The sequence below is a fragment of the Cotesia glomerata genome, linkage group LG6 (genome assembly GCF_020080835.1).
Source record: "Cotesia glomerata isolate CgM1 linkage group LG6, MPM_Cglom_v2.3, whole genome shotgun sequence".
NCBI lineage: Eukaryota > Metazoa > Arthropoda > Insecta > Hymenoptera > Braconidae > Cotesia > Cotesia glomerata.
The window spans coordinates 13,584,398-13,600,507 of NC_058163.1; the positions used below are offsets into that span (position 1 = coordinate 13,584,398).

Consider the following 16,110-nt stretch of genomic DNA (forward strand, 5'->3'; position numbering starts at 1 on the left):
TGATTGTATATAGACATACACATACAACAATTTTACACATACATCTATGTAAACATGGTAATCCTAAAGATATAATAATATATTTTAATACATGAAACATTGTACTATTTTATATTTACTAATCATAGATATGCCAGCTTTAATTTGTTAGTGTGAACTTACTTTGGTTCGGGAAGGAGTTAATTGGATTGTTACGTTCCCATTGTTGAAAACCTCTGTACTTTATATACGGGCCGGTATAATTGGGGTCTAGTTTATTTTGTCTTCGAATCGTTTAATAAAAATGCCCAGTCTCCTTCTCGGTAAATTCCTTAGGGTTGACTCTACGATCATAATACTCTTTGGATTTTAATTTTTGCTCTTTCTAAATTTGCAGCAGCTTTTGATTGTGTTTCTCTCTTTTAATTTTATTACTAGATCTCCTAAATAATCGATGTAAGTTTTATCGTTACTCTCGTGAATAAAGCTTGATGGAAATTTTGGCAATCCTCCAAATATTAATTCATGTGGGGTAAATCCTAAAAATCTTCACATGGAGGTATTATAAGCAAAAACATTGCATACTTCTTTAACCAGGTATCCCAATCCCGATTTTGGTCAATAAAATGTCGAAGATAAGTTCAACTAATACTAAATGACTTCTGTTCTAAAGAAGTCCATTTGTTTGTGGATGAAAAGCAGTGGTCTGGAATTTCCTGATTTTTAAATAATTCTTAAGCTAAATGTTCTCATAATCTAGTCCTTGTAAAGTTTTTACCTTGATCCGTGAGAATAGATTCAGGGCAACCGAATATGCAAATGAAGTTTTTCAGCAAAGACTTTAGCAATATTTTCAGCGGTAGCTTCTGCTAAAGGAATGGCTAATGAATATTTAGTTAAATTATCTTGAATGGTTAGTACATATTTATTACCAGAGTTGGTTATCGGTAGTGGCCCCACGATATCGAGAGCAATCTTTTCAAATGCAACTTGTGGTGTGTCAGTTATTATCATGGGTTGCCTTGTCTTAACACGTACCACTCTATTTCTTTGACACAAAATACATTGTCTAATAAAATTTTGAACCTCAGTCTTCATGTTTTCCCAATAATATTGTTGCCTTATACGACCGTAGGTTTTTATGACACCCTTATGACCCCTACTGCTGATTCCATGTGTTTTCGTATAATTTCTGGTCTGCGCTCGACCGGAGGAACTTCGATTTGGTTTAAAACAAAGTGTTATGTAGTACCCTTCTGGAAATGTTTTAGTTAAATGTGATTTTATGTTACCCCATGGTAATTTATCTAATCCATCCCCCGTTCTTGCTATTCTAACTGTTTTTACATCAAAATAGTCCATTGCTTCTTTTTAATTTAGTTATACCTGTAAGAACGTCATTTAACTGGGTCCTATCTTCTATTTTTAATTTAACTATTACCGTAAAAATGTGAAGGTTTCTCTTTTAGAAATTATTACTTGACCTATTTCTACCTGGTCAGGAAATCTCCGCTACGTTAATAAAATTTTTATTTATAAGTTCTTGAGTTATTTGGGTTTTTGATTTAAAATCGGCTGACCAAAAATGAGCAATATTATCTTTTTTCATAAATATACCATCTCTAGTTTCGGAGAACACGTCGGGTAATGTTACCCTTTTTAAACGCTTTGGAGGTTGGGTGGCGTTTTCGGGGATTTTATCAATTTCTTCGTCAGAGGAGTAAAGATCATCATCAGAAACGGGTTCGGGAAAAGAATCGTCACTGTCGGAATCATCTGTCTCACTAGCTGCAGCAGGATACAAAGAAAACCTGACGCTCACAACTATTCTACACTTTGTTGTTTCTTTAACTTCAGCTCCATTTGACTCTATCTCACTTCTTTTAGATGACTCAAATGTTAGTACTTCAGCATGCACATTCAATATTTCTCTTACATCAGACATATCGAGGGGGGAGGACGTCCTCACTGGCATCTCTTGCATGGGGAGCTCACAACCCCATGCTAACTTTGAGCTTGGTATAACTATTGCGGGTGCGTTATGCATCCATGCCAGGGCTCTTTGCGACCTTTCTGAAGGGTATGCTCGTTTTGGATCCAACAACCGGTCTCCCCTGGAGCCCAGAGTACTGGCTCCGTTCGGGGCACAACTTCGTCTTTGACGTCAGGTCGACAGGTCGTCGGGAAAAGCATCACTCTCCTTCTGAATTTTTCTGGCTTTAACTTTAACTTTGATGCCTTAAACAATCTTTGGGGTAAATCATTCTTCTTCTCAACAGTCTTTAAATCATTTGACTGCTTAAACTTGCTGAGCTCATCTTCAAGAAGTGGTTCATTAAATTTTGTACTTTTAGTCAATAAAATATTAACTAAATTTATATTAGCAGGATTTCTAGAGAGAGCATCAGCATTCGTATTTAATCGGCCGTGCTTATAAATGATATCGTACTGACACTCTCGTAATTTCAATAGCCAGTGTAGAAGTCGTGAGGGAGGGTCCTTAATTCTATGAGCCCAAACTCCAGGTCTATGATCAGTGACTAAATAGAACTTTTACCATACAAGTAAGGTCGATAGTGTTTTACCGCAAAAACAATTGCAAATAACTCTTTTTCGATAACGGAATAGTTTAACTCTGCTCCTTTTAGGAGTTTTGAGGCATAGGCAACGGAAGATCTTTTCCGATCTCACCTTGACTTAGAACAGCACCGAGAGCATAGAAAGATGCGTCGGTAGTTACAATAAAAGGTTTTGTGAAATCGGGAAACTTTAGAATGGGTTCTTGACATAACAAATCTCGGAGATTTTCAAAGGCCTTTGTCTTTCGTCAGACCAACGAAAAGGTTGCCCTTTCTTCAATAGTTGAGTAAAGGGGCGAGATATTGATGCAAAATTAGGTATGAACCGGCGATAATAGCCTGTTAAGCCCAAAACTCTCTTATTTTCTTTTGCATTAGTAGGGACAGGGAAGTTTTTGACTGAACTTATTTTGCCAGGATCGGGACCTCAACCCATCCTGACTAATTATGTGACCTAGGTAAGTGACGCTTGTTTGAAGAAACCGACATTTATCCGTTTGTAACAATAGCCTCAGCCGTCTGTAGCCTTCCCAACAACTTAATTACTTTTCTTTCATGCTCTTCTAATGAACTAGCGTAAACAACGATATCATCAAGGTAAACAAATAGTTCAATACCTTGTAACCCTGACAATATATTGTCCATTAATCGTTGGAATGTACTAGGGGAGTTCTTCAGCCCAAAAGGCATTCTTTTGAAATGATAATGACCGTTGGGGGTAGAGAAAGCAGTTTTAATTTTGTCTGCTTCATCCATGAGGATCTGATGAAATCCGGAGGCTAAGTCAAATACTGAGAAATATTTAGCACCACCAAGTTGATCTAAAAATCTCTACAATATTTGGCAGGGGATACGCATCTCCGACGGTTTTTTCATTAAGGTGACGAAAATCAATGACAACTCGCCATCTTTTTCGCCAGATGAACTTGGTTTTTTGCTGACTATCCATACTGGTGAATTATACGGAGAGTTACTTGTTTCTATTATCCCTCCTTCTAACATTTCTTTTTACCTGCCTTTTGAATTTCCTCTTTATGCACTTGTGGATACCTGTACTGTCTTGTATTAATTGGTATATCGTCAGTTGTTATAATTTTATGTTTCACGTCATTAGTTCCTATTAATTTCTATCCCCAGGCAAATAAAATTGATATGGAAATTTGACAACTATTCTTACTATGCTGTTTCTTTCTTCTGTATTTAGTTCGGTCAAGATGTAGTGTTTGTATTAGTTTTTGGACTCTTTCCCGTGTCAAGTCATCTCTGAGTTTTATCACTTATATTTTCTTCCCTTTTTTCTATTCTTGTTTAGACCTTCAGTTTCACCTCCTCCAGCGTCACAGATGGTAGTTCTATCTTCCTTTCCTCTTCATTACAATTTACTACAAAAATCCAGGCGATCCCGTTTCTATTTCTAACTAAGGCACTTCCAGCATATATATTTTGCTCCAAATTAAGTTTTTGTATTACTCCTTCTTTGTACCTCTCTCGGTTTGTTATTCTAACTGCAACCTGCATCCTACATCTTGCTGGGATTTTGACATAATGTTTTTCCAACGGTATACTGATATGTTTACGATTTATTTTCAAAGCATTGTCCTCGAAACAGATGGTGGCCTTGAAAGTTTGAAGAAAAATCTAAGCCCAAAATTCCGTCTTGTTTTAGGGTATATCCGGTCCAATAACTTGAAATTTACAACAAATAGAATTAAAATTAATAGAAACTTGCCCGAGGGTGATGGCTGATCCAGACGTTATTCCTGAAAGTTTATATTTAACACTTTTGTCGATTTTAAGCTCGGTGATAAACAAGATATTTTTATCAAATTAACGTCTGCGCCTGAGTCTATTAGTAGTCAGTACTTTTGCATTTTTAATAGTTCATCACTGGTAATAGTGATGCAGGGTGGCGTAACATGGTTTGATTCGGCAAGTTGTATAGACGCTTCAATTTGGGATGTTGACCGTTCCGTTTCGACTTTATTACTTTGATTTGTACCGTTATTTTGATCGCTGCCATCAGTAATAGCGGCTTGGTTTGGGTTAGAATTATTTGTTACACCCATAGTATGTTTTCGTCTACAAACAGAAGCTACGTGATTCCTTCTTCTACCGCAAGCTGTACAAAACAAATTTGAAGCTCTTACATTCCGACTTAATGTGTCCTTGACCTCCACATCGGTAGCAAATCTTAGATTTCCGGTTAAATTTATGAAAATTTTCGTCATTGTATGTCTGAGCCACGTGTACGGCAGCAACTGCAGGATGATTTTTAAAACTTGAGCCTTGACCTGGCTTGTGATGATTATTATTTCTCTTTCCTCCTTGGTAACCGCCCGTGAAATTAATGTAACCTGATGTATCATTAGTTCCCATATTATGAGCCCGAGTATTGAAAAGTGAATCCCTCTGTTCCAGTTCCTTTTCTAATTCTAAAGCTAAATCGATCGCTTGTAATAAAGTTAAAGGTTTTTGACTCGCTACCCAAAGCCCTAACTGTCCTCTTAAACCGCGTACAAAACTGTCCCGCGCTCCTTCTCGTGTGCTCGCTAATAACCCGGTTCTTATTTCTCCCGAATGTTTGTCAATAATTACTTCAGAAGTACCTTGGACGATTTCTTTGATTCTAGTTGCAAAATCTACAATAGATTCGCCTTCATTTTGATGGATATTAGAAAGAAGTGATTGCCACTGAGACAATGTGCGCCTTGGCGCTAAAGCAATTTTGAGGTTGTTCAGAACTTCTTCAAAAGTTAATTCTGATTCACTGAAACATATCTACTAGCTTTTGCCTTGAATGCGGGACTTTATTAATTGAGTCAAATACAATTTACCAGATGGATGTATCAAATTTACCGTTTGTTTGCAAAGTTCAATGAAACTATTTACCGGCATATTTTCTCCATTGAAAATAGGAATTAAACTCACTGCATCTTTGATATTCATATAAGCGAGGGTGAAAAGATCGTTTGATCTTTGAAGATTATTTGTAGCATAACTGTGTTCATTATTTTTACTAGGTAAAACAGGTGTATTGAGCAGTGTAAGATTATTGAAAGTATTAGTAATTGGGATAGAATTATCAAAAGTTGCCGAGGAAAGGCCAGACGTACTTTCAGTATTATTGTTACTAATAGGAATACTTTCGACTACTTCTTCTGGTACTGTGAGAGGGGTTTCTTCTATAGCAATGATTTTTGTGGAAGGGGTTGAAGTTGACATTTTGGTGCCGTTCATTGAGATGTAAAACCTAAATATTTCTTACTAAATTATTTAAGTTAACTAGAAATTTTATAAATTGAAATAAAATATGGATCCAATTATCCTCGGATAAAATGATAATAATTCAAATTTGTCGTTAAATGATATTGAGATTGACAGGTGTTTTGACAGCTTTTAGTATAATTTATCTTTTATAAAATTTTAATAAAATTTAAGAGCAATTTTACTTATGCAGTAACAAAACTATGATCGCAAAATTTTTAAAATAATTTTCAGTATCAACAGTTAGTCAATTTTATCAAATAGTCCCGAAATTTATCAAGCTTCTGTCGATCTCGATGTCATAATAATTGCTACTTTTACCAAAATCTTTAACTGACGTTATATAAGATTATTATTTTAAAAATCAATAGATTTCATCGCTAGCATATCATATGACTTACAATTATAACTTTACAGTTTGCAGATGTGATACAGGCAGAATACTTATAACTATTAAAATTCACTGTCACTCACAAATTGCCCTTTTAAACACTAATTTTTGCACTACCGCTAAATTCACTACACAGATGGCTGTATCTCAGGTAGCAGTTCCTTAGTAGATGACCCTCGATGGTTGGATTGGCTCGTTCAATTTCCACTTGGTTTCCTGGATCGTTGACCTCGTAGATTATTTTCAGTGGTCCTTGATTCTCGATTTTCCTCGATGATTTCGATGACCCCTGATTTTTGGTTTCGTAGATGTGTCCAATGGAAATCGAATTTGTCACCGAAATTTTGCGTTTTTAAATTTGAATGGGGTGAATTAATTAATTCACCTGAATCCCGACTACTGTGACTATCCCACCGCTGTCACCAGTTGTTATGTCCAGCGAGGTCACTAGATTGCTCGTAACGCCTCTTCTGGACTGAAGTGTGAGTTGTAGTCACGCGGGATCAATTTAAATTTATGCTTGTTGTTTATTAATTCAGTTTTTGATAATGGGATTTGTTAGATTAAATTAAGAAAAGGGGAAACTTTAGTTAGGGGGGACTGTTTTAAATGATAAATAAATAATTATCAGAGAGCTTGATTTTATTCAGTGGTTTCATCTACAGCAAGTGCTCGGTTACGGCTCTCAGGGAGAAGTGTTATTACAAGGAGTCTCGGTTTTAGGTCCGAGTTTTCCAGTTTCACTTCCTCCCTCTCTGGTTCACACCAATACACTTAACATATACATGTCTTCATCTTAACGTTTACAGAACGCATACAATAACATATATATTCGAATACACACTAATACTTATAACTTTTATATGTAGGTTTACTGTATACTTCAACTAGGTACCCACACACACAGACATATGTGAGGGCTGTCATGCTATCCTATATTATTCTTATACTTTAGATTCTTATATTTGTTAGTTACAATAGTTATTACTTTTGGTGTTTAACTAATTATTTCTACCCTTATTATTTATTATAATATTATTCTTAGTCAGTATTTTTACTATTATTATTATAGTATTATAATTGCATGTATTATTGGGTATGAAAGAGTAACAGTATTAGATTATAATATTTCTTTATATATTTTTAGTGTTGCGGCTGTGGTCCGACTTGTGCCTTTTGTATCGCATTTGCCCTGTTCCTCACCTTTCTTTAGGCTCTAAAGACAGTGACATGGGGAAACCACAGGAAAAACCCATGTCGATACAAATATATACATCATATTAATATTAATATGAATCTATCATTATTTGGTTATTAATCCATATAAAAACTATCCTTTAGTTAAACTAAAACATTAATATTATTTAATAATTATAAGATATTCTAAAAGTATTTGTTTATTTATCTAACAAATGGTCCTAGTGTTGGTTGTTTTAAGGCTTTATGTTTTCTATTTCGTATTTATTATATCTCATAATTTGTGACCTCTTGAGAATATTTAGCTAAAATGATTTTAGTTAGAAAAACCCTTAATAAAATGTTTAACACGTGTTTTCCTTTTTATGAGTTTTCACAAAGGTCTAGTTGTTAAGTAACACGTGTGCATTTTATTCAAGTACTTTTATAGTTCTGAGAAATGTTGACAAAGTTAGTTGGTTGATTGTTTATTTAAGGAGATTACTATACTTTAACTTATGTGCTACAACAATTTTGTATATAAACAAAATGCATTATTTGTAATATATAATTTATTATAAATTAAGTTAAATAATTCAAATTATAGTGAATTTGCCGCGTAATGCATCAATTCGACATCTACTATATCATCGGATATAACATAACTTTAATGAGCTATCCCGTTGAAGCTACAGTTTATGTAGAAATAATTCCCGTGCACCCTGGCGGCCATAGATGCAAGCTGTGAATTAACTTTTTTTAGTGTAGTTGCGTATCTATAGGAGGATTACTACACATTTTTATTTTATCTAGTCTGTGGCACTGGCTTTTCTCCATGAAAAAAAAGTCAGGATCGAAATTCGTGAGCACGCTATAGTTTGTGCTGATAAAATTTAATAATTTCAAGTATTTTAATTGTTATAAGTGGATATAATTAATTAATAATAGTAAAATAAAGCATGTATTACTGTTATAATATACAATTTAGGAAAAATAAGTACCGTAGAATTAAATAAAATATTCCAACCCCGAAATACCGTTCTGCTTACAGTAAACACAGTCGGTAGCCTGGCGCTCCGTTTGAACGGAACTTGGCGCCAGATTCTACCGAATCTGTGGATTTCGACGGAGAATAACATATCTCAGTTTCATCAAAATCGGAGGGGGACACCGGAGAGAGTTTCCTTGTTAGAATCGCTCAAAACACAAAGATCTGCAAAAAAAAAATTCTAGTGCCCTTAAGCTAAAAGGGCGTATCAGAAAGACACGCACCCTTTTAGCTTTTAGAAAAGTAGTACCTAAAGCTAAAAGGGCGCATAAAAAATTCAAGTTTTTATAAAAATTTGATAAATAGCTTCACGAGACATAAAATAAAAAATTTAATAAATAAAAAATATATTTTTTAAGTACTTAAACGACAAAGAAGAAATAATAATTTTAACAATACTGAAGTTAGCTGACAGCTGTTAATGTTTTTTTGATTTTTGTAACAAGGCAATTACAAGTTAAAAAATGTTTCTAAAAATTCTGACAGATAATTTTTTTTTAACTTTTACATGTGGAATGTTTTTATTAACCTTTTTTCATAATAATTTGTGTTACGTTCTGGATTTTCCAGCTCATATTTTTATAATTTACCAGGCAGGGGTCTATAGGAGATCTATAGATTCCAGGCGCACCCTGCTCTTAGATACTCTATAAATTTTTAGAATAATTATTAAGGGTATTATATTTAAAATAATACACACGATTATATAAAATTAAAGTAAATTGCTTAATTAATTATATAATTTGGGCCAGATGGTACCGGACATACGTCCGGAGCCCCAAGATGATTGTCGCCTGATTGCTCAGGGCAGACTGCTCTGGATTTGCATCCAGTACAATAGATTTTAATAATTAAATGTCGCAACGCCGCATCTCAGGTTACCCTAGTGAACACCATCGAGGCCCGAATCTCATGCAGCGTCATGAGTTTTTGAATTCGAGTGGCGATGGCGTTCGCAGAATTTCTTTATCTCCTCGTCACCCGTTAAATAATTCTTGCAACGGAATGATCGAGGTTTTATTTAATAAAAATAATTTCTAAGAACCGTCAAATAAATTTCGAAATTCGCTAGAACGTTACATTTGATTGCTATAAAATTCCAAAAAAAATTTTAATGTCTGTCAACTTCAGTGTCATTAATTTTAAGCTATTTTTATACAAGAAATGGATAAATTAATTGATCGAAAACTGAATGGGAATCACACCTGAATAAACTCGTTGTTAATTTGTTTTTTTTTTTTTTAAATTTGATGTAAGAATTTCAAAATAATTTTCAAATAAAAATGAATTGATACAATCACTCGTATTTTTCAATTTTTTAAAAATATTTTTAATTATAATTTTATGCATTTTAATGAATTGCTTAAAAAAAAATTATAGGTCCTTTTAGCTTTAGGAAATCAATGCTTCATTTTTAGGCAAAGAATATGTCTACCAGTCGATTGGTGATAAAAAAGAAAATTATGCGGCCTTTTAGCTTTGCAAAGCTAAAAAGAGCGCATACTTTGCTATGCGCCCTTTTACCTTTTGGCACGTGACATATTGATTTACAAATCTGTTAGTTTTTTTAATATCAATAATAACTAAACGAAAAAAAATTAGAAACCCATCTGAGATATCGAAATTTTAAGACCTAATATTATCTTAAAAAAAAAAAAAAAAAAAAAAAAAAAAAAGAAGAGATTGAAAAATATCAAAAAATAGAGACAGAAACAGGGTGAAAAGAATTTTTCAATAGTAAAGTACTTCCTGAACCTTCGCATCATAAGTCGTACAGCATCAATTTGTGACCGGGGTCAGTTAATTAAAAAATTAGAAAATGCTAAAAAATTCTTACACTGAGTCGAATTCAGCTGGAAGATAATTTCGTCATTAAGATTGGCTTCAATAGCTGTTTGTAAAAACTCCAACATCGTCAGCTCGCCAGATTGAAGTTTTGAGAGTTTAGCTGCCATATTGGAGTTTATTGCAACAAATTGATGCTTAACAAGCCCAAATAATGACGCTCCATCTTCTAATTGATTCCAATGATTAAGACTATCGATGTTGACTCTTCTTATTCGTTCTATAACATTAATGAATATTTATTAATAATTTTTTACATTAGTGGAATTGCTATTAATAAATATAATTTTTAACTTCCCGCTTTGAAAATTAATTATTTTCAAAAGTAGGAAGTTATTAATTTCGATCCGATTTTGAGAATGCGAGTTTTCATCAGATCTTCACGTTTTGAGGTTCCAGGGAGCCGTTTTCTTTATTCCCAGCCGGATATCGCGCCATGTGTTTGTCTGTGTGTGTGTGTGTGTGTGTGTGTGTGTGTGTGTGTGTGTGTGTGTGTGTGTGTGTATCAATTAAATTTTGCCGGACGAAATCTTTAGAATGAATCAACCAATTGAAATGAGCGACGGCGTTCAAAAGGGTTCATTGAGACTGACAGCCGATTAGATTTTTAATTGAATCTGTCGATCCGTTTAAAAGATATTCGAAAAATAAAAACCAAAAAAAAAATTTTTTTTTTTTGTTTTTTGTAAATAACTTTGCAACTACTGAAGTAATGAACTGAAGACCCTAAGAGCGTATAAATTAATTTTTTTTTTAAATTCACATACTTTTGCATGAAACGTGCAGAAGTCCAAAAAAAATTTTCCCCAAATGTTAATTTTTCGTGTAACTTAAAAAACAAAACCATAATTTTTATTATACATCCTTACGGCATCAAAGATGCATCCCGGAAGCCATAAAGGCGTATAAAACTTTTTTATTTTGCTTTTTTGCTCATTTTAGATAAAAATACGTCGATTCTCAAAAATAATGTTTTTTACCTGCCCTTAAAGACATGCAAGAAATTAAAGCGCAGGAATAAAAAAAAAGATAGATACACAAGTTTTAATAATCCGTTCAGAGGCATAAATATGGAAGTTTAGTAGTTGAAAGAGAAAGGAAAATATAAAAAATATACATCATACTTTGAAGAGCTCCGAGGACGAAAGGATGAGGAATATAAGGCAATAGGGTACAAAAGATGAACAGAAAATTATATATAAGTTAAGCTTTACAATGAGGAGATATAAAAACAGCTAAAAAAATTTAAGCCGGTTAGGAGTAACAAGATAAAAATTTTTAGTCTAGGGATGAAAGACTTTTTACCAATGTAAATTGATAATTACCTAAGTAACGAAAAATATCTGGTTTGTTACCACCAAGATTATTAGCCATGTGACGAGAGAAATTTTCGGTAATATTTATTGCTTCATCCGGTCGATCATTAAATGATAAATTCGTTGATTTTGTTGAAAGGAATTCTTCCACATTTGTGACGAATTTTTGCAATATTTCCAGTACATCATCGTACAACTCTGAAATATCATTAAGTGTGACCAATATCTCCTGAGTAGCTTCTTCGAATCTATTTACAGGTACGAGAGGTATCGTCCAACAATAGCGGAGAACATCGTGCTTCAGATCAAACTTTAGGTTCATCGATCTCCATAATCTGGTAATTAGCTGGAATTGAATAAAAAATTATTTTAGATTAATACTATTATTTATTTTTCCCTTATCTACAAATAATAATCACAAAACTATAACAAAATAGTTGAACAGCTTTGTAGGACCTTACAAAACTAAGATTCGTAAAAATTTTTCAAAAATCAGAATTTTAATATTAACTTCTTAACTTTCGAAAAATATTCAAATTTCATTGTTAAAAGTTAACATAATGTCGATTTTTAACAAATTATATAAAAAAGAATTAAATTTAAATTACATACTCTTATGTAGTGGAACCAACATCCTTTCAGGGAAACTTCGAGAAAAGTTTGCCCGATCGTGGTATGAAGTGTAGAATCCCAATCGCAAACTATTGATTTGATATTTTCCTTTATACCTGAGATGCGTAATGACAAAGTTTTCCATATTTCCAGATATAAAGATTCGGAGGTTGATTCACAGAATATGAAGAGACTCGGTAATCCCTACAAGCACAATTGATATAGATGATAAATTATCAGTCGATAAATTGACAATAATTGATTGAACGAGAAACTTTTAACTTCTTAACTTCTAGCTAATTTTTTTTATAAATAATATTCTGCAACTTACAATATTGCCTCGCCTTAAATAGATGATAAGTATCTGCGCCATCGTTGGCTTATCTGGAACACACTAAAAAATACAAATATTATTTTTTTTGAAACCTGAAAATTATGAAAATTATACAAACTTATGGCATCTGTAGTGCGATATTTTTTTTTAAATATTTCAAATTAAGGATACAGTGATTAATAAAAGATATCATTTTAATGTAAAAAAGCGTAGGGTGCTTTCAAATTAATGTTATAATGATTCTACTTGTATCAAAATAAAATATTTATATCAACGAATATCAAGCACCCCACACATAAATGGAAATAAAAATATCCCGGAACTGATTAAACGTCTCAACTTTATTGTATCTGATACTTATCTACGTGATCAAAAAATGTTGTAAATATCGTTAGTAAGATCTAAATTCTCTATGCGTGCTTCGATATATAGAATAATCAAAGCGATCAATAAATACACCGTAGATGTTGACATTTTTTGGGGGTTTGCACAAAATTTATAAATTTTTTATCCTCTATTCACAGATATTATTGGTTGTAAATAAATATAAGCTTAACATTCTACACATAATAAAACTGTAATAAATAAACTAATCCAACGTTTTGAAGAAGATTAAAATCATTTTCAAAGATTCCGTTACATGCATACATACATGCTTACATACTAAGCATATAAAAGCGTATTAATAAAAAGGTAAGCAATAACATCAACTATTTGTAGTGTTTGAGTGACCTTAGAATATGTAAAAAATTATGTTTTTTCTAGAGTTTTGGTAAGACTATACCTCATGAGTTCGTTGGATGTGAATTTCTTCAACTTCACCGATGTGCTCCATTAGCTTTTCTTCACAAAGCATTACTGCTGTTGAACCATCTTCGCATTCGATGATCCCGCGGAAAAGGCTTACAGTTTTCCGATATGTTTTTATCATGTTAGCCAATTCGAAGAAATACAATGGTGTCTGCGGCTTATCCAACTTTTTTTTTCTTGATACATGCATTTTCATCGCAGCAGGTCGCATTTTTGATTGTTCAGCACTGAAATGTATTATCTTTTGTTTACTATTTTGATTATTACATTTTTTTTTGCAGTAAAACCAAACATAATAGTTCGAAGTCACAAGTCTAATACGTCAAGGCTGTATTCTGAGCGTTACGTTATATAACGTATACATGGATTACATCGATGATATGGAATAAAAAAAAAATCGGAAGCACTACAATGGATAAAAAAGATTTACGTCTTAAAATATGCAAACGACATGGCGCTAGTCTCTGTCAGGCATGGCGCACGGTCTTCAAAAATGTTATAAGTCCTGGAAAGGTATTCGGAGATTAATGATAAAAAAAACGCTAAAATGATTGTGAAAGAAGGGCGAAGAAAAAACGAAATAACATGCTGGAAACATAAAGGAAACAATCTTAAGATGGTACAGAAGTATCAATAACTTAATTACTGGTTCACATGCAAAGAAAGTTTCAAAAAACATACAAGATGGTTAATTGGAAAAGTACAACAAGCGATTAACTCGACCCGGGGTGTAATTAAAAAATCGGGGCGATCTAAGCTAAAGGACTATACCTGCACAACACGCTAGCTAATAGTAGTGCAATGTATAGTATGAAAATGTTGGAGTAGGCTCCGAATGTAACTTAACAATGGTTGTACGCCAAAGTACATAAACTTGCATTAGATACCCGACTATCTTTAGAGAGAAGAAACTTACGTACCAAATTATCTACACATTAGGGGTAGAGCAAACAAATACCTGGTGGACATGATGATGGATGACAATCGCTGGAATAGAAAATGTCTTAGAGACGAATGTAGAAGCATTTTAAATGGGAACTCATCACAATGGAGTTAAATAATGCCCTTGACGAAATGAGATGTCGGGATATATCAGCGCTATATTTGGACTAAAATGGAGCCAGACTTCATTGAGAAACGCCTGGAGGCAGACCTGAAAGAACACAAAGACATATAAAAAACCAATAACTACAGAAAGATAATGGAGTCATCAATCAGTGAGATCTTAAATAATAGCTGCATGAAAGAGACCTGGCTTCGCATAAGATGTTAAGATTGAAAAAATAACATTACAATTCCGGAAAAGTAACTGCAGAGTATATAACATTCAATCTGAAATACTCATCAACTTCATATGCTGCAATAAAGCCAGAAAATTGTTCTCCAAAAAAATAAACACCGTGCTACAAAACCGTACGGAGAATATGCACAAAGCTGCCCTCGATGCATGCTAGAAAGAGCAGTTAAAAGGACCTCGGGTAAGAAGTCTATATCATCCTCTTCAAAGAAATAAGAAATAAAGGAGAGAATCTTTCTTTACCTGAAAGACAGGGCAACAAAAGTTAACGATTTTATAAAGTTGGAAAACCAAAGCTAAAAAAATAATCAACATCTAACAATGTTTTGCAAGACAAATTGTATTTCTGGTGAAAATAAATAATATTTTGTTGTAATATTATAAAAATATTCATAATTATTATTTTTAAATCCAAGATTGAAAATTTAATAGTACAACGATTTTAAGGAAATAACAATTACCTTTTACGGAGCTGTTCAAAAATTTCCATCGCCGTTAAATGCGTTTCTGCGACTGTATTGTCAATCCGTTCTTTTAACAATTTTTTTTTTTCGATGTTAGTTGGATTTGGATGGTTATGATCAGATGGTTTTGGCACATAAGCTTCTCCGCGTTTTTTTACAGACACAAGCACTTATAGTGAGTATGTCGATAAGTACACCTGTACGTGGGAATTTTAGCGCGTTTATCCTTGTGATACGTGTGATCTCCGAAAACATAAACCGAAGTACCAGAAAACTGACCTGGTAGTTTTACTGGTTCCATCTGAAAAAAATTTTATTAGTAAATTGGTTGTAAGTTTGAATTTATTATGCTAAAAATTTTTATTCTTTCGAATGACAATAAAATAAATAGTTTTTAAGCAGCCGCAGTGAATTATAATTGATTTCGTTATTTGTTGCCGCAATAAACGTCGATGAACAGTGCTAACTCTGATTTTCATTTTTTATAATTAGATTATAATTTTTTAAAATACAACAAATTATTAAAAATTTTAATTATACATATTTTAAACATGTTGTTGATAAATAATCAAATAAAACTTTTAATTGTCATTATTCGTTTTATTTACATTTATGGAATCTAGTACTAGGATAACCTACAAATAATGAACCGAAAATCAATTGATAATTACTTTTGTAATAATTGGAAATATTTTTATAGTAAGGTTTTGCAATTGAATTGTTAGTCGGTTCTTACCTTATAGAAAAGAAAACTTTTCATTTATGAAATTAATTATTAAAACTCACCTTTCAGAATAGCAAAGAAATTGAAACGGTGATCCACCGCTCTCTTGGTCGCCTCTTAATTTATTTAAGGCGCCACTGGATTTTTCCCACAGTATCCAGAAACTGGCCCAGAACATGGAGTGAACACTCAGGGTCGTAAGAGATTGTCAGGAAGGAAACAGAAATTATAACAAGAAATTCATTTTTACAATCCATTTTATTTAACCAAC

General features: G+C 33.0%; 1 protein-coding gene across 1 annotated transcript; it reads right to left on the reverse strand.

The window, feature by feature from the left end:
• Window positions 1–10,233: 10,233 nt before the first annotated feature.
• On the reverse strand, window positions 10,234–11,802 carry LOC123267950. Its single transcript, XM_044732836.1, has 2 exons — window positions 11,608–11,802; window positions 10,234–10,502 (listed from the first exon to the last, which is right to left on the reverse strand). Exons 1-2 carry the CDS (start codon window positions 11,654–11,656, stop codon window positions 10,234–10,236), a joined length of 318 nt encoding a protein of 105 aa, XP_044588771.1. The 5' UTR covers window positions 11,657–11,802.
• Window positions 11,803–16,110: the final 4,308 nt, after the last annotated feature.

Bases quoted from the DNA above. Each gene is read 5' to 3' on its own strand.
- LOC123267950 (XM_044732836.1), bottom strand. From the start codon at position 11,656: ATGGCTAATAATCTTGGTGGTAACAAACCAGATATTTTTCGTTACTTA. The intron at 10,503-11,607 runs GTAATTATCAAT...TTAATGTTATAG, and splicing joins AGATATTTTTCGTTACTTAG to AACGAATAAGAAGAGTCAAC.